This window comes from Anser brachyrhynchus (genome assembly GCF_964034855.1).
Source record: "Anser brachyrhynchus genome assembly, contig: SCAFFOLD_275, whole genome shotgun sequence".
In the NCBI taxonomy this organism is placed as follows: domain Eukaryota; kingdom Metazoa; phylum Chordata; class Aves; order Anseriformes; family Anatidae; genus Anser; species Anser brachyrhynchus.
Genome location: NW_027663603.1, coordinates 1 through 18,925, shown reverse-complemented (window position 1 = coordinate 18,925; position 18,925 = coordinate 1). Strand labels below are relative to the sequence as shown.

The following is an 18,925-nucleotide window of genomic DNA, read 5'->3' as shown; positions in this document are numbered from 1 at the left end:
ATGTGGCTCTGGTAGTTCTTAGATAGAGAATTCCTTAAAATTTTGTGGAGAGGAAAGAAAAGTGGATTATTATTTGGCTGTTTGATCAAGGGCTGTAAATTATTATGACTTCAGTGATTTCCCTAGATTTTTATCAATGCAAGCCACAAAAAATGATGTTAGACAATTGCCTATGCTGCTCATCAATGACTGTTGTTAATAGCTCTAGTAATGTATCAGCTGATCTGGAACAGAGTCTCTCTCTCTGGCTTGATCTGTGTTTAATTACATACACTAACATGATTTGTCTGGGAGGTGTACCATTCTGCTGACAGCTCAACAATATCCACTTAATTTCTTTGACATGTCTACTTACAAATTTTTATAACAGCAGTGCTATCAGTAGGAAGAATTTGCTCTGGAGATGTATACTTCCTTTATATGAAAATTACTCTGAAATGTCAGAACTGTTCTGACTTGGTGCTGAGGCTTCTTATTTCTCACTTTTCTTTTACTTTTTCCTACAGCTGGAAGGAGTTGAACTGGTGAATAGAATTCCTCTAGTCCCATCTGTGAGTCCTAGATTAGGCGAAATTCGAAATATTTCTTTGAGGATTACTCCAGATATTGCAAATGGAGAAATAGGCTTTATTAGCAATCTACCGATTATTCTTTCTGAACCAGAAGATTCCCCTGCTACGCTGGTAAGTAAGCCTTTTTATATTGTCTTTTGCTATGGAAAACCTATTTGGAGAAGGTGGAGTTTGCTGTATTCAGTGTAGCATTTGACAATTAATGTGAGGAAAAGCCTTCCTGTAAGTTCTGTCTTATCCTAAATATTCTCTTCTTTAAAAAAAAAAAAAAATGCTCTGAAATAATCTGTTACTGATTTCCAGAGAACTGAGATTGGTCTTTGCTTTCTGTGTAAGTATCTAAAACCAGTTAGCCCTTGATGCTCACACAGAGCAAAAGATACTGCAGTTAGTCTCTCTCACCAATTGCGAGCATAGTCATGTAAAGTAGGACTGAGACAAATCCTGAATAAGATAGATCATTTCCCATTCTCAAATTAGAACTGGCCAAACTTTTGTTTTTATTATTATTTATTCAAATAGTAATTTGCAAGGGAGTAATCGGTTTTGCATCTACTTTTGCAAGTCACAACAAATTAATGTGTTTCACAGGTTTCCATTGCATTGCATCGAGATGGGACTGATGGTCAAGCAACTGTGTTCTGGAGTTTGAAACCCTCTGGTCCCAATCAAAAGGCGGTAACACAGGATGATATAAGTCCTTTTAACGGCTCCGTGGTTTTCTTATCTGGACAAAGTGATACCACAATTAACATCACCATTAAAGCTGATGATGTACCTGAAATGAACGAAACTGTGTTATTAACTTTGGACAGGTATTGTACCCTATTCTCTATTCATATGTATCAGCTGCAGTACTCGATTTATGCATAACAGATTAGCACAGTGTTAATTACATGGTATTGCTTGCATTGTGTTGATATGTGTCTGAAGAAATAGTGGGCCCTTGTTTCAGACTGTGTATGGGTTCTTTGACTGGAGATCAATGTAAGAAACCATTTTGCATTTATTATCTAATGACTTAACTGTTTATATTTTCATGAAAATTCTGTATGCTATTTAGAAAGTTCTTTCAGTTTTGATCTTTTTTATAGCTCTTGGTTTTAACACTTTTTTTTTTTCGGAAAAATAATATTTAGTAAGATAATGGGAAAAACTAAAGTGAGAACTAAAAAGCAATGCAGAACTTTTTCTGTCAGAAAAAACATTTATAACTTGGGTGTCACTGTAGAATTAGACTTGCAGTTTATTTGTTTGATCTGCATGTTCAATATTCCTTGATAATTAGATACTTCTGTCAGCTCATAGCCCCCAGAATATCCCAGTGTGACTATTATTGCAGTCTTCTGCTAATGAGAATGCAGTGGGGTTTCTGAAGCACAGTGTTCTGGTCTCCCTTCTCATCTAGTGGAGGATTTTAGGATAACAGGCTGTAAGGGCCCTCAGGTGATACTATTATCTGCATGTGAACACTGTTCAGAAAACTTAAATTAGTTTATAATCAGGAGTCTTTTCCCTCTTTGAGTTACTAACAAGAGTGTCTTGGCTATATCGTCTGTCCTGCTTCCCACAGCTCAGTTACATAAGTAAATACAGAAATACCACCACACGTGCTCTTGTATTACCTCCTATTTGTCTAAGGTACATTTTCCACTTTTACTGAAAACATACTACAGTGGTCTGCCAGCACCAGCTTCCACACTGAACATCTACTACTTACATAGTCCTTACCTTATGCAGAAGAAGTATTTTTATTCTGTACAGGAAGCGTAGGCTAGCTCTTAGATATCCACAGTGATTCCACATTAGCAAACAATAGGCAAGAAGCTCCTCACGCTGTTGTTGATCACTAGAAGATCCCATTTCAGAAAACATGGTTTTCGAACATCTTTATGGCACACAGGGAAGATGTTATTCCTTTGCGGGATTGGCTTGCTTGATTAAAAGGTGGCTGGTTAATGCATGTAGTTCAGAACTAGTTATTTTATTCTACCTTGGCTACTCATTACATTAAAAAGGCAATCCTTTTCAGAATAAAAACAGAGACTATTGCAAGCAGTTCTCCGCTTTCTTTCTGTGGGAGAAACTGGTTTGTCTCAAGGAATTTTTTTAGAGTCTCTGGCACAAAGGGGGAAACTAGGATTAGAAATGATGGTTCAAGTTTTGAGTGTAAGGTGGCCAAGAATGCAGAGTGGTATTGAGGTAAACAAGTAAGTAGATAGAAGTAAGCAGCATGAAAGGGTAACTTTTTTGATTCACGTGTGTGAAAGTACAGTTTTCTGCCATTTATCCTGAGTTACAACTGTAGGCTATACCTTGAAAATGGTGGCTGCAACAGGGATTGAACTGGCAGCTGAACAAATACAACCAGTGTTCTGCTTTTGCTGTGTATGGTGCAAGCCGTAGGCTCTGTTGATCATGAAGTGGATGGTGAAAAGTGTGCCAACAGTAAGCAGCTTTCCCACACTTGGCAGGGTCAGAGAGTGAACCGAGGAACAGGTGGTCTGTCCTGGAAAAAGAAGTAAGCAAGGAGGAGATAGAATCTGAACTTTTCTCTAGACCTTGGTAGCATCCCTCACTTCAACTAATTAGCAGAAGCCAAGAATGAAATGACTGCAGAGATCATCCTTTCAGTACTAGACATGACTCTTCAAATTAGGGTTGAAGGATACTGGCAGGGTTACGTGTACGCCCGTGCTATTGCTTTCAGCCTGGTTGGTATTTTGTGGACAAATAGAAGATTTCAGTTTCCGAGGCTGGCAGCCAGCACCTCACAGCAGTAGTGAATGAGCATGAAAACAAAGATGCACTGTGCTGTAGATGTGCTTGTACTGTTCCGTAAATTGTAGCATAAGTCAGCGAGAAAAGAAAGCATGTAAGAACTTTAATGAAACTACAGACATAGACATATGTTCATAAGCATTCAATGTATTGCAATTATTAATAGCACGGGTAAAATAATCAAAATAATTAGTTCTAACAAGGATGTATTATTTACGGCTTAGTGGTATTGTCAAGGCAGTTCAATTTTAAATAAGCTTTAAGTGCATCCATAACTATATTTTTTCCAAGCCATTAAAAACAATGTTATCCTTTCTTGCTTTATGCTCTCTATACTTAGACCACAGATATTAAAACTAGCTCTGAATTTTGTCCACAAACTGGAGGAAAATGTATAACATGAAAAATATGATTCCAAAGAACACAGATGAGTAATGATGAGTAATGAAGGAGCAAGAGAGTCTTGTATCTGCTGAAGCTTCTCTATATTTTCTTTTTTTAGGAGCAGATTCAGGTTGAATGCCTGCCCTATCTGAATAGGCCTGAATTGAGACCAAGCATAAATAAAACCAGATGTCTGTAGTGAAATCTATGTGAGAAAGGAAAGACCTTGGTCTTCTTGATGAATGTAGGTGGAACAGGCCATGGAAATTGTGTGTGTGCTTTGTGAGAGCATATATGCATACTAGGGCTGTTCATTTTACCTGGTAAGCACAAACAGAAATCAGTTTTTTTTAAATCTGATTGCTGTTTTTTCCTTCTACACAACGTAATCTCTCACTGGCAGTTATCAGCCCCCCAGTTAAGGTGCAGACAGCTATCAGTTTGGCACCTGGCACAACCAGAGGGCCAGAACCTGCAGGGTATGTGGGCTGGGGACGTGGCCTGTGTTTGTGCTCATGAGTGAGTGGTGGTGAGACTGAGAACTTGGAGACTTTGGGATCTGGGGATAAATCACTTTTATTTTGTGGAAGTGATAATCAACAAACAGACAACTGTTTAGGCAGTCCTTATGCTCCAGCATTTTTTGAGTCTTAACTCATGGAAGTTAGGATGCCAGAACAGATCCATATGCATATGTTACGACATAAATCTCATTTACTATATATAATAAACTGAAGCAACGTTATTTGAAGATTTTTATTGTTCTAGTGATTTCTGTGATGGGATACAGATTTCCATAGGCTGACATTCTGTCATCAGTTTATGTGGAAAATGATTAGACCTATGAGTTATGAAGTAATTTTTTGAAAATTACAAATGTAAAATACAGACTTGACTATTTCACTGTGAAATATCTGGCAGTTTTTAAACATTTTTGGGTTTTAGAGGTTGCTACATGTCAAAAAGTTAGAAAAGCATAGGAGGGCCATTTAAATCACTGTGTAGTGTTGATGGACAGGGCTTAAGGGTTTATGTGTTGTGGGTTACTCACTGCCATACTGCTTAATGGAGCTAGGATTTTCTCCTTACTTGGTAATTCCCTTTGGTTAGTGTCTGTTTCAAAACCATATCTATCTTACTTATGTAAATTTTCATAGAATCACAGAATAGCTTGGGTTGGAAGGGACCTTAAAGATCATCAGTTTCCAACCCCAGTGCCATGGGCAGGGATGCCACCCATTAGATCAGGTCGGCCCACAGCCTAGTCCAACCTGGCCTTGAAAACCTCCAGGGATGCCTCAAGGGTTTGATCAGACTGCGTTTTAACGGGGAAAAAGTCATTTGAAAATAGTAGAATGTTGAAATGAGTGCGCTGGACACCTACTGCTTGTTTTCATTACTTCTCAAAATAACAACATATCTCTCCTGCTATGACTCAGAAAAATTAAAATAGCCTCAAAAATCAAATAAATGATGGATTAAACCTGGAGAGAAGGTGTTTCCTCTGATGAGAGGCACTATGGAAAGTCTAATGTGGCAAATCCTACTTTAATGCAGTTCTTTAGAGCTAGAGCCTGCCTCTAATTAAATCAGTAGATAATCCTGAAAAAATTGAAGAGGGGGTGAACACTGAATGCAAGCAAATTGAGTAATGTTCCACAAGCAATTTCACTTCCCCCTTTTTGAGATACCCTGATAGAAAAGAAAGTCTTTTAGAGAAGTGTGGTTTAATAATGACAGCCATGTAGATTCACAGTGGAAATTAAGTTTCTCATGTGTCTTTCAGAACACTCAGGTTCTGCAGAAATTCCAGATTTTGTCAAAAGTTATTAACTTCAAAGCTATTTTTCATTTATTTATTTAATTATTTTGTGGTTCTAGTTAGTTCTTAACATTGAAATTCTCATGGTACCTTAAACTTAGTCAAAACTCTAATTTCTCCTATTTTCTTGTACTGCATGTTTAAAAAAGTGTAAGAAACATTTTGAAGCTCCTGTCAGTTGTCCTAATTCATCTGTAGTTCTTGCTACATAATAATTATGATTTTTTTTACTGAAAGAATTTCCCTAATGATCAGTCATTTCACATTAGTCTTGTTGTATAAGAAATGCTTTACACACTTTGAGGTTGTATTTCTTTTGGCAGCATCATAAGCATTGCCAGGGTTTACTGTCTGTGACGATATGAAACTTCATGTCCATACATAGCCATTTTACAGGAAAAAATAAGCTGAGGATAAAAACAGGGAAGTGGCTTTCCCAGTGATTGGTATCACCTTATTCCTGGTCAAGAGTTCTTTTCACTAGCTGGAGGAGCTGCTGGCCACGGTTAAGCCACCATGTCAAAGCAGCTGTTTTAACTTTTATTGCTGCTTCTGAATAGCCCTCTTTGTCCTGTTTCCATACTGCTGTCAGAGGAACACCTAAAGAGCTGGTTTCACATACCACGAGGAGTGAAACGGGACTGAACTGGACCCGTGTAGTGTCAGGCAGTCTGGGAGCATCTCCTCCGTGGTGTAAGGGTGGTATATGAACGCCCCTCTGTTCTTCGAGGTTGGAAGTGCACGTGGCAGGGGATGGGGCTGGTGTCCTGGCAGCTCTCTGGTGGCACGGACCCTGTGTCCAGCCCCGTAGCTCCTCCGGGTCGATCTGAGCTGGCTGCTGGAAGTATTATGCAGCTATTTGCTGAACGCTTCACCTTGCCTGGTTTAGCCCTGTATGGACTTAGGTTTAGCACATGAAGAGTACACTGAACCGAAAAGCAAGCATTTGGATTAAAAGGATAAAAGTTTGCAGGATGTGAGTATGATAATTGCATTACAATGTAATTGTTCAAAACAATAGAATTGGGATTTTTTTTTTTTTATTATTCCTAGAAAAAAGTAAACCTGTGAGAATACTTTACAACAAACATTTTGGATTTAAATTTAAAATGTACTTTCCTAATTTATCTTTGTTCTCTTAATTCTTCTTTTTTTTTTCAATACTATTTTTTAAAAATTTCTTGTTAGGGATATGCATTCTATGTTATGAAAAGTTACATGTATATGCCTTAGAGTATAGATATAAAGAATACTACTGAGTGCACCATTCTTCGAATCACAGAATGGCTCAGGTTGGAAGGGACCTTAAAGATCATCCACTTCCAACCCCTCTGCCATGGGCAGGGATGGCACCTACTAGATCAGGTTGGCCACAGCCTCATCCAACCTGGTCTTGAATACCTCCAGGGATGGGGCAGCCACAGCTTCGTTCATTCATTGTTTGCTTAACAGCATCTTGGAGCTGGAAACCTAAACCTAGCTGCTTCTATTAAGTTTCTGCATAGGATGTTTTATGACTTTTTGGAGAAGTAACTAACATTACTGTGCCAGGGCAGTGATAGCGGTCTGACCACTCATGATATCAGCCAGAGAAAAAAAATGACCAGATAATAAATAAATAAACAAACAAACAAACAAATAAGTAAATAAATAAAAGGATCCAGGTGTTCAAGATGGGGTTTGTATGGAGAAACCACCTGAACAATGTTCTTTTTTACCAGTTGATGGACTGAATTTTACTGGTTGCTTCCTGACCTGAAAGCTGTCTAGGTTTAATACATATCAAAAGCTCACTTGATATAGTGATTCATTTTTATTTTCTGTTGTAAATTATTTTACTAACAGCTTAGCGATATAATTAAATTTTAGCATTACCAACTCTGGAATCTTCTCCTTGATCTTTTCATTGTGTTAATATTTTGCTGTTTTTTGAATGCTTTTGCATGTTTCTGAGGGAAGGGAGAATGTCTCAATATATACCTAGCTTCAGTGAATATCAATAACAAATTTCAATTAATTCAGACTTCCTATTCGAAAGAACGTCTGTGAATGTATTTACTTCTCAGAATTTAGAGTGAACTCTTGTCTGTATTGAATTCCAAATTTAAATTATTTTTGAGATTAGTGGAGCCCAATTATCACCTTACAAACACTGTTTTAATCTGTTTTTGGTGCTTTGATAGACGATACAGTTTTTGTATTTAATGTATTTTTGATTAAGAAAGCCAAAATACATGATTACTATTGCAGAATAATGCTGCCCTTTTGACTGACTTCATGTGGCAGTTTTGTTATAAATGCTTGGTTGAAACTTGATTTAATTTTTTAACCTTTTGATTAGCAAATACCTTTTCCTTTCCCCTTTTTCTTTTCTTTTTTTTGTCCCTTTATTTCCTTGTCCCCTCTTTTTCCCCTTTTTCTCCTTCTGCTTCTCTTTCTTATATTTGTATTTATGTTATACATGTATATATACTACTTTGGTAATCTGATTAACTAAAAAATTGTTGTAAATGAGGTTTGCTGTGATTTTGTGCCTAATTACTTTTCCTTGTGTACCCATCAGTACTCTTTCTGTGCTTATCTGTTTTTATCATTACTTTGTCAGACTGATGAAACACCATATCACAGAGGCACGTAGATGTATTTCCCTAATAAAGGGTTATAATCGTGGATGGCTGCTGCAGTTGTGATCACGCAGTCAGTAATCAAGCTCTTTGAGGAGGGCTTGGTAGGGAACACCTTGAGTGGCTCTTGACATGCTGAATTGGTCATGGGGTCACTCCTCCTAAGTGGGAACTGCCCACTTGCTGGCCTTTGTCAACAGGAAAATGCCAAGCAAGCAGGGTTCCCATAAAAAGAACATTATAAACTTTTGGAAAGTAAAAAGAAAGCCTTCTTTTTTTTCTTTTTCTTTTTTTTTTTTTTGTCCCTTTTGTTAGTTTTTTGTTCTTTTATAAGATGGGTAGTATTGAAATTTTAGTAAGTGGCACTTTCATTACTTTCTACATCCTCTTTTTTTTTTTTTTTTTTTCCTCTGTGTTGACAGGGTAGAGACAGAAAGGTTTGTCGTGTTCTTTGGGTAAGTGCGGTGAACTGTTTTCTGTCCTCAGTGAATCAATGCTTTGTTTTAGAAGTGGTTGGTTTGGACAGAAACTGTCTTTATCATTTCTTTCCCCCCCAAGAATCACGTCTCTGCATCTCTTCAGACAACGCATGCTTCCCCTTTGGTGTTTCGTTTGATGGCATGGGGTTCTTGCTTGAAGGCATTTCTTTATGTAGGATCTGTGAATGATGAAAGTTATGAATGCATGGCTCAGTGTTTGATATTTGAGTGTTTCATGGAATAATGAATTAATTGTTTTAAACTGCTACAAATACAGTTTGCCCCAACTAAATGGCTGAACTGATTAGAGTTACAGAGTAATTTTCTCTAGTCAAAGACAAGGAAAGTTATCTTGATTTAGACTAACATGCATATAATTTATATAACACAGGTTATTTTTTCTACCGACTTTTTTTTTTTTTTAAACATGTAACAAACATGAGCACGTTACTCTATTAAATAGGTATTACCTATTTTGCATCCTGTACCCTGTCCTGTAGACTGTGCTACAACAATGCTAAGTTGTTTTTGTGTGTGTAGGTTCCAGTTACTTAAAACGTGCTTCTGGACACAGTTCTGGGCCTGATTTCAAAAACTGGATATAATAGATCACATTTCTTCATGAAATAGTGTTTGATAAAGTCTAGGTTGTAGCACAGTGAAAGCACAAAAATATGTACAGTATGCAGGACCACGATTTCATTGAAAAATACAATACTGACAGGAAACGTGAAAGATGCAAAGGAATCTAAGTACCTAAAACTACATGTAATAAATCATATGCAGACCATCAATCTGAAGGTGTATTCTTGATGCATCCTGCAATAGTGCTTCTCTGGAATTTTTAATATAAGAAATTTAAAATGATGAAAATTACTGCTTCTGAGGAAAGGCAAGCAAGTAATATGCAAGGTTCATTACTGTTATCAGATACTGCCCATTCCTGTCACAGAGTACGATCAAGATGGTGTAGGAGAAGCCCAGAGAGAGAAATCCTTTACTGAGAGGAATCTGAAGTATGCGTATTTGGTCAACGTACTTCATTCTTGCACCATTCAGCATGTGCTTTAAAGGAGTAATGAGAAAGGGGAATGAGTCTGAGCTACTGAGAGCAGGTCCAACATTTTGTAGAGTCAGACAGGGATCCTACAGGTAGTCTCCACATCTACAGAAGGCAGGCTAACACAGAGCTGAGGATGAAATCCATGGTATCGAGGGTCAAATTTCTGCCTCTTTATGTCAGTAGTAAACTTTGACAAACAAAGCAATAATGGAAATTTATGCTTTTCAGTGTAATCTCAGCATAGGTGATTTTGGAATTTCCTTTATACCTTGATCCAAGTACAAAGTAGTTCTGAATTTAACTAACTTTTTTTTTTTTTTTTTCCTGGCACTATTCTGTTTCTTTTCCTGTGTGTTGTGTGCATGTGTTATCAAAAACAGACAAACAAACAACAGAGTTACTAGCTATAAAAAGCTAATCAGAAACAAACAAACAAAAAGTTACTTCAGAGGCAATTATTTATTTTATTTATTTATTTATTTATTTTTTACGAATGGATAAAACATTCTGATGTTGTATCATTCTTAACTTGTTTTAATCCTTGTAGGTAACTGTTGGCTTTCATAATTTATTCATAAAATTTGTCAATATCCTGATCTCCTCTGTATGGATTTGCTAAACAGAGTTGCAACTTGAAAAAAACCTCTTACCTTCCTTTCTCAGGGTCAGTGTGGAAAATCAGATACTGAAATACGGGTTTACTACTTGTGAAATTACAATTTTGGAAAACGATGATCCTGGAGGAGTGTTCGAATTTTCTTCCTCTTCCAGAGGTCCCTACAGCATCAAGGTAGCTATCCGAGTAACGTCACTTAAACATTACAGACGACTTAGTTCTAACAGAGTGCTAGAAAAAGATTAATTTTATTTTTTTGCAGGAAGGGGAGTCTGTTGAGCTGCAGATTGTTCGCACTAGAGGAAGCCTCATCAGACAGTTTCTGCGCTACACTGTAGAACCAAGAGATAATAATGAGTTTTATGGAAGCACAGGAATTCTGGAGTTTAAGCCTGGTGAAAGAGAGATCATAATTACTCTACTGACAAGGATGGATGGGATTCCAGAGGTAAGAATTAATATTTTTCTCTCTTTAAATTGCATTCACATACATATTTGTTTGTCACTTACTAAAATATAGATGGTTTCACCTGTAAATACCAGCAATTTTTCTGTAACATTTGAAGGCTTTCTTTTTCTTAAGTGTGAGAAATAGATAGAGGAGGAGTGACTGAAAGGCCTATAAGATAGTCAAGCACCATATGAAAGCACTTTATATCAATACAAATCAGGTCTTGTCAGTCTTGCCTGAATATTCATTTCTCTGATATCTCTATTGTTTTGTAATCCCAGAAATCTGCACAATTTGAGGCATGTGTCTGTTGCTTTTCTCTTTGCTTTCTGCTTTTCTGTAGCTTGTTCCCTTTCCTGTGCATCAGCCATCCTGGATTCCATCAGGAAGTTTGCAAGGGTTTGATTTTACCACATTTATGTTAACATAAATTTTAGCTGCTGTGATTCAGCATTTTTTGCTGCCTTTACATGCACATTCCTATGCTGTATTTCGCATAAGCAGTTAGTTGTGTTTGTCTGATCCTGCTAATGAGCTGATCTAGGAGTAAGATGTCAGAAAGCCAGCTTTACAAAACATAAAGGTTTTAGGAAGGTTAATAATCTTTTTGTAGGGCCAGGTGGTCATCAGTCATGGATTGAAGGAGGGATGGAGGACCATATGATGAGGAAATCAGGGGATCACAGCAACTCCAACTTCAATTGCATAGGCTGCTGTAGAAATTCAGGTTTCTTTTCCCTACATACTCCAAAGAAAGGAGACATAAGAAGTCTGAACTCCACTACAGAAGCCAGGAACATAAGTTAATCTAGTAAAACTTAGGCACTAAAACAGCGGGTTATTTAATAGTTCCATTCCCAGTTTTTACTAGTTCATCAGCAGGCTGAGATAAAAGTATTTCCCTGCTTACAGCAGTATTATTAGACTAGGTAAGTCATCCTGCTGAAACGCTCAGGCAAAAACATACGAATTGTAGTGTCAGGACTAAAAAATAAGGAGGTCCTTTTATACTCTTCTATCTCCAAGAGTGGCCAAAAGCCACATACATGAGCAGGACATATATAATCACTTTCCTCCAGAATGCCATCCCAGCCTCCAATGGTGGGCAGTCCAAGGATGTCTGGAGTAATGGATGGTATCTTTGGGTGCCTTCAGATTTTCTTTCTGTTAATTGAAGCAGTTACGCTTTGAACGCAGGTAAGGTTTTAGCATCCATGACATTCTGTAGTACTGAACACCATTGTTTAATTGAATTGTATGTGAAGAACCAGTTCATGTGTGTTTCTTTACTGCTAACCACCAGCCAGTTTCACTGAGTTCTCCCCAGTGTAGAGTAATGCTGTTTTCTAGATAGATAAATGCAATATTTTTTTCTAATGTTCTCTGATACTTTTTTGAAAGTACCATGTCCCATTAGATTAATAAAGCCAGTTGATCAATTCTTTCTAAATTAGCATGCTGTCCATGGTTTAAAAATCTTTGCTTTACCTGTTACAAAGCCAGGAATCTTAAGAAGTCTTGGAGGAAAGAAAATTTACATTTCAGAGTGTGTTACAAACATTACTTGTGAAATTATGCGATTCTAAATTAAGTACACAAAATAAGTCCCTGCTTATAATAATAATAGACTTTTGGAGAAACTGATGCTTTTAGAGATAGAAAGTTCTAACAATTTCCTTTATTTGATAGCATTATACAAACGTTTATTGCATGTAGAATGTGTGTGATTTCATTTTAAGTTTGTATCCCTTTCTGCCTGATGGGGGACTGTGGACTATAGACCATTTTGTTTTTGATGTGGATGTTGAATATGTATTTTTGTTCTGACTGAGTTTCCCTCTTCTAGCTGGATGAGCTATATTCTGTGGTACTTAGTGGCTACAGTGAAATGCCAGGCAAGTTGGGGAATGCCACAATGGTCAATATAACCATTTTGAAGAATGATGATCCGCATGGTATCATTCAGTTTCTACCTTACGAACTAACAGTAACAATAAGTGAAAGCAAAGGAGAAGTCATCCATACCGGTAATTCCTTTTTATTAGAGTTACTTCTTTATCTGCTGTCTGCTTCTGCAAGTCTTATTTTCCCTGTTCTAGGATAACAGAAGTCTAGGAGACTTCTTACTAAAATCTCCACTCAGGACTTTACAGATTGGTACAATGCCAAGCAAGATGAGCAGCGGAGAGTGAAGTGGAGAAGTATGGGTGTGGAAAAACAGAGGGATTAACTGAGTAAAAAGGATTGCTAGAGAATTTTCCAGACAGGAGGGATGGAGTACTGATGTATGTGCAAAGTGCAACGTGGAGGTAGTAGCTCTGTTTGTGGAGAATGAAGAATGGGGTGTTATATAAGAGAAACGTAGAGTTAAATCTTCCTATGGGTGATTTTAATTGATCTATTCAGTTATCAATTACTTTTACAGGCAAGAATTAACATGTGAAATTAAAGCAGTTTGCACTGCTTTAGTAATCTGTCTTTGTGTGTCCTTTTCTGTAGCACTCCAACATGTTACTGGTTTCATAAGAAGTGAAATTGGTTATTATTGTATTTCCTTTTTCTCAGTTTCAGATGTTTCAGATGTTCCTTTTTGATTTCTGTTGCTCTGAATATGCACACTGACTCTGTTTATGTTTTTTAGCTGTTTACAGAGTTGTAAGAAATCAAGGAAACTATGGAAATGTTAGTGTGTCTTGGGTTGTTGATCCAGCATGTACCAATGACGTCTATCCAGAGCAAGGGACTATTTTATTTGATAATCTGGAGTTTTCAAAAAATATCACCATTTACTCACTGCCAGATGAGGTAAACACTTTTACAGTGTTTTGGGGTGAGAATATGGGACAAAGAGTAAGTACTAAAACATTAGAGTATAAGGAGAAAAAAGGAATGTGTGTTTCTCAAGAGCCTAATAACTTGTAGGAAATATCAAAATACTTGGGTAGAACTGAGATAATGTCTGCAAATCATAGAGAAATTTCAGAAGCTGTGCATACCTCTAAACAAAAAAGGTAGAAGCTGAGAGTAATTGTACTGTGGTAAAGTTATAGGAAAGTTTGACTGAAACTCGTATCTTGATAACTGGAATCCTAATTTCAATCCTAATCCTATATGCTGATAAATTTGAAGTAATATAAGAAAGATTACACCTAATGATAAATAAATAAAGCTGTAAAAAAAACTACATGTATCAGAAACATAAAACTGGAAGGTAACTTTTGGGTCATCTGTGCAAGATAAAGAGGAAGGGACTTACTTACAAAAACTGTAGATGGATGATAATTTCTGTATAACTGTATGAATTATCATCCCTCTTGAGACACATAAGGACTGACAAATAAAAACAACACTCAGAAATCTCTGGCTTATTAATCCCCCTAACTTTTCATTTTAAATTCTTCAGTGTTTTGTATGCTAGAAATTAATGTCTTAATACTTTCAGGTGCCTGAAGAGGAGGAAGTATTCACCATCAGTTTATTCAATGCTACCGGTGGAGCCAGGCTGGGCAATGTAACCACTGCAATTTTACAAATAACAAAGAATGATGATCCCATTTATTTTGCAGGTTAGATATTATTGTTTATAAATGTGGAATACATACACTACCTAAAACGGACTTTTTTCACAAACCAGATCATTGCGAAATCGTAATCCCAAAAGAGCAAGTGGAAAAGCTCCCCAAACTTTTTTTTTTTTTTGTATTTAATTTATATTTGTTTCCTTCAGAACCTTCCCATTTTTTTGTGTGTGTCATTTTTCTCTTTGTTGATGTTGAGATCAGTTAGGAGGCAAGGTACAAAATATTCTCTCGTACCTGAATTATTTCCTACCTTTATCACATACATCTTATTGTTTCATTGAAGAGGAAGATCCTACTAGAGAGAATTAAGAAAACAGAGCAAATGCAAGCAACTCAGGCTTGAACTCAGACAGATTTGTTGCTTTTGTATTTTCAGAACCTGTGACAGTGAGTGTTCAAGAAGGAAGTGTTGCAAACTTTACAGTCCTAAGGAATGGATCTGCTGATGTCGCTGTTGTTGTCCAGTATATTACTGTTAATGGAGATGCAACAGCTGAAGAGGGAGACTTTGTTCCCAGTGGAAAGAACAGTGTCATTTTGTTTGATGTTGGAGAAAGGGAGCAGAATTTATCTGTGTATATCAACGATGATGATACCCCTGAAACTGATGAAACATTTTATATTATCCTTTTCAATTCTACAGGTAAGTCTTCCTTTTTTTTTTTTTTTTTTTTGCTGGCAATTTCTTAGTATCTTGGTCTTATCATAAAGCAATATTTAAATGCCAAGAATTATACGAATAATGTTTGCTTCAAGATTTTTATACAATAAATGCATACTGTGTTTGAATTTTCATCCTTAATTATTTTATTGGAAACAAAAATCAAATGATAGAGTTGATACTTTGCCTGCAAAAACAACTGGAGTGAAAGTCCCTTTTCAAATATAAATGCTCCAAATTAGATGGACTTCAATACAAAAACACAAAGCAAAAAAAAAAAAAAACAAAATTTAGTACCCAACAGTCTTAGGAAAAGAGGTATTCTTTTAGTTATTTTTTTCATGCTCCAGAGTGTATTACAAAACTACATGATTTTTGTAAAAACAAACAGAACTGCCATATTTTGGAGGAAGGGTATGTAATTGCTCTATTTTATTAGTAGCGAAAAGTATGCATACATTTTTTTCACTCTGAGACTATAGTTTTAAAAGGCTTAATTTGCAGAAAAATATATGTCACAATTTACCCAGGGGACCACCTCTAAAGAAAGGATTTATTACCTTAGAAATAACGTATTTTTGTTTATTTATTTATTTTTCAAAGTTTACACTTAAAAAGGAATGACCAAAATTATTCAGCCCATTCCTCACGTTTTTGAAATACATATCTTTTAGAATAAATTATCACTGTTATGTAATATACATGAGAAAATAAAAGTGAAGTATAAGAAATTCATAATTTTTCCAGAGCCCTAAGTATTTAATAAAGACCCTCCCCACACCTAGCTCCAACAAAACTCATGGTGTTGTGGGAGAGTCATTTGCAATTGTGTTATCAAATTTTAATTTACTGCCCTTCATTTTTTACTGTTCTCTAGTTGAGAGGTAATAACAGGCTCTGAATCTGCTGCAAATCTTTGCAATGCAAAGCAAAGCTGTATTGAATCAGCCATTGAAACCTGAGGGGCTGTAATTTAATAAAGCAAAGAAAGATGATGGCAATTAACCATCAGACTATACCTTCAGATTGTGTGACACGTTCTCAAAGTAAAATACCTACCAGGTATTCAATTCAAGATTAGGAAACCTAAAATTAGATTTCTTCATCTGTAAGCACGCTAAGCATCTTAGTTCTCATTACAGTCTCTGATGGTCTTAGTCTTTAGCAGTCGATAAGACTGAAGTGATTGAGGTCATGCTACAGTGGACACCCTGCGGCTGGCCTGTGAGTTTCTCACAAGGCAGCATTGATCTTGAGTTGAATCCTTCCCTGAACATTGGTAGCAGGCAGCCAGAGGTTGACAGGGAAAGCAGTAATTTGAGTATAAGGCAGCTAAGCTATTTCCCAAGGTCGGCTGGTATTCACTGTAGTACCCAGGTCTCTTATAAAATATCAGACTAGGGAAAGGATTAGACAAAACCATTCTTCTTCCTTCATAAGTTTTCTCTTTTGTTGTCTCTTTCTACTTTAATAACTTTCTTCAGGATCTACTGGTAGCTCCCAATACTACCCCATTGGGAACATATCATGGCTTTTCTCCTAGCACATGGGGAATGGGTATCCATAGCCTCCTTTTTCCTCTAAAATGAGCATCATATAGTTTTACAGCCATTCTAGAATCACTAAGAATAAAGAATATTTCTATACATATTCCTGAAAGCAAAAGTTGGTTTTCTTTCTATGATTGGTTACATACAGTGGCCTTGACTGTTCTGAAATTTTTTTGGGGACTGTTGTTCCTGAGAGAAAATACAAATAGAGGTATATGAAGTTAGAGGAATAAGCACATTGTTTAACGTGGAACAAAATTTAGTCGGACACTTTCAAAGAAGACAAAAAATGGGGTGGGTGTGGACACATTATGTTCATCTATGGACAATGCAATGGAGTTAGAATTAACATCCCTTAATATTTACCTGTACTAATATGCACACTGAAATCCTGCTAGCTTCCCATCTACATAATAAGAATCTTATGTTTCTTCCTTTTAGATATTCTTTGATATGGGAGTGAATAAACTCTTAGACATTGCTCATAGCTTGTATTTAGTTTAAATGCAATACTTTTCTTCTAGGTCTAAAGAAGGTCGGGGCTCTCTGAATACCTTACTCTTTTATTCTGTACCTCTGAATATCTTATTCTTTTGACTTGTCCAGATGATCAAACAGAAAATGTTACCTCACATAACAACTACATGCAAGGATACTGTGTAGTAAGAATCACATCTTCTCAGTTCATGTCATTTTTCCTGAAAATCTTACGTCTTGCTCTCTGGATGGTACACTACTTAAATACTTTTACTCTGATTTGCCTGCTGCTGAATACCTCAAATTCTGTTTTTCACTGACTTTTATAATTGTCCTTTTCTTTGTATAAAAGCAATTGTAGTGAGTAGAAAACATAATTGGATTTAGAGTTACCTACATTTCTGATTCCAATTTTAATAATAATAATTGTCCTCTTTTTTAGGAGATACAGTTATCTTTAAGGCTGGAATGGCAACAGTTATTATTGAAGCAAATGATGATCCTAATGGAATTTTCTCTTTGGAACCTTTAGAGAAGCCAGTTGAAGAAGGCAAAAGTAACATTTTTTGGTAAGTAACGTTTAAAGAATATCTTTGCACTCTTTTGGAACTGGTGTATGTGGTACTTTATAAATAGCACTTTGATTAAATCAAATGCACAAGTGTGCATTGATAGAAGTGCACTATAGAAAAACAGTTTTACAAAATTTTGGATTAAATGATTTGTAATGTGTTGAAGACATCACCTGTAATACTATGGAGTACACAGTAAATATTAAAAAGTGCACAGAAGCTCATGTTGAAATGTAACTAAATAAGACTTCAGCATTGATGTTCTGTTATAATCTCAGGAACCTGTAGATACAGAAAAATCTGAATGATTGAGCACAATATAACCTAGGCTGACAGAAAAAGAAAAAAAACCACTCAACAAATAGCTAAATAAAACTGTGTGGCACTAGGTGGCTTTTTGTACCCATCTTTGAAATTTTCAACTGCAAACTACTGTATTCTTTCTTTCTGTTTTTGTATTTTTTTTTTTCTTTTATCTGTTAATTACAGATTGAAATCTATACTTAAAGTCCGGATGTGACACTCTTCATTAGTCTGACCTTTGAAAGTATTTTCCTTTGTGCCACCATGATATATTGAAGAATTAGCAGGGTTAAAAATTGAATGCACTTGGCATCTCGCCTTGTTACATTCATTTCATAAATTTACTATGGGGTTTTAATTGGATGAAAAAATGATTTTTCGTTAAGAAATCTTGAGACAGGCTGTAAAGAGAAGTTAGGTCACAATAAATGCGATAGTGCAAATAGTTAGGGAAGAGGTTCTTCTTGCATTTAAAAAATCATCCTTTTTTTTTTGTCTGTTTGTTTTAAAGCCTTGAAGCAGATGCTTATGGCTGTGAATTGGTTCTTTATGCTTGTGTCAATACATCTGAAATATGAATAGTCTCAAGAAAAGAGGATATTAAGTTCATTGTGTGTTTGTTGTTGTGCTGTTCACTGTTTTGGGCTTTGTTGTTTTTTTGTCCTTTATAGTCTAATCTGCAGGATAATTTTTGTGGATTTGGTGGTGTTAAGAATATTGTTTTGATGTAAACATGCTTATATACAGGTGCTTTATGGAATTATAGGATACCAAGATCTCCAACATCTGAGGAACCTGCTCAGTCATCATTGATAAAATATATTTACTAGGGATCTGTCTCTTCCATACTGTCACTACTTTGACAGTTGTGTAGCATATAAAAAAGTGGTCAAAGTAGCATGTAACCAAACCACCGAAAACACAGAGGTTTTAATGAGGTAATTGGAGTTAGTGCAGCAGCGCTACACAGCTGGGATAGAGCACCCTGG

At 36.2% G+C, this 18,925-nt stretch overlaps 1 protein-coding gene across 2 annotated transcripts in view; it reads left to right on the top strand.

Moving 5' to 3' along the window:
- LOC308187181 (adhesion G-protein coupled receptor V1-like) overlaps positions 1-18,919 on the top strand; it is a 34,644-nt gene extending 15,725 nt beyond the window's left edge. Inside the window, exons 9-18 of one of the 2 annotated variants that reach the window (XM_080609351.1) lie at positions 507-683; positions 1,164-1,387; positions 8,606-8,638; positions 10,389-10,515; positions 10,604-10,789; positions 12,639-12,819; positions 13,434-13,597; positions 14,235-14,358; positions 14,750-15,016; positions 17,504-18,919. In XM_080609351.1, the coding sequence (XP_080465477.1) occupies positions 507-683; positions 1,164-1,387; positions 8,606-8,638; positions 10,389-10,515; positions 10,604-10,789; positions 12,639-12,819; positions 13,434-13,597; positions 14,235-14,358; positions 14,750-15,016; positions 17,504-17,634 (1,614 nt within the window). In that variant the 3' untranslated portion in view covers positions 17,635-18,919. The remainder of the gene's footprint in view (positions 1-506; positions 684-1,163; positions 1,388-8,605; positions 8,639-10,388; positions 10,516-10,603; positions 10,790-12,638; positions 12,820-13,433; positions 13,598-14,234; positions 14,359-14,749; positions 15,017-17,503) is intronic. The other variant, XM_080609352.1, reaches the window with a different exon arrangement.
- The last annotated feature ends 6 nt before the right edge of the window (positions 18,920-18,925 follow it).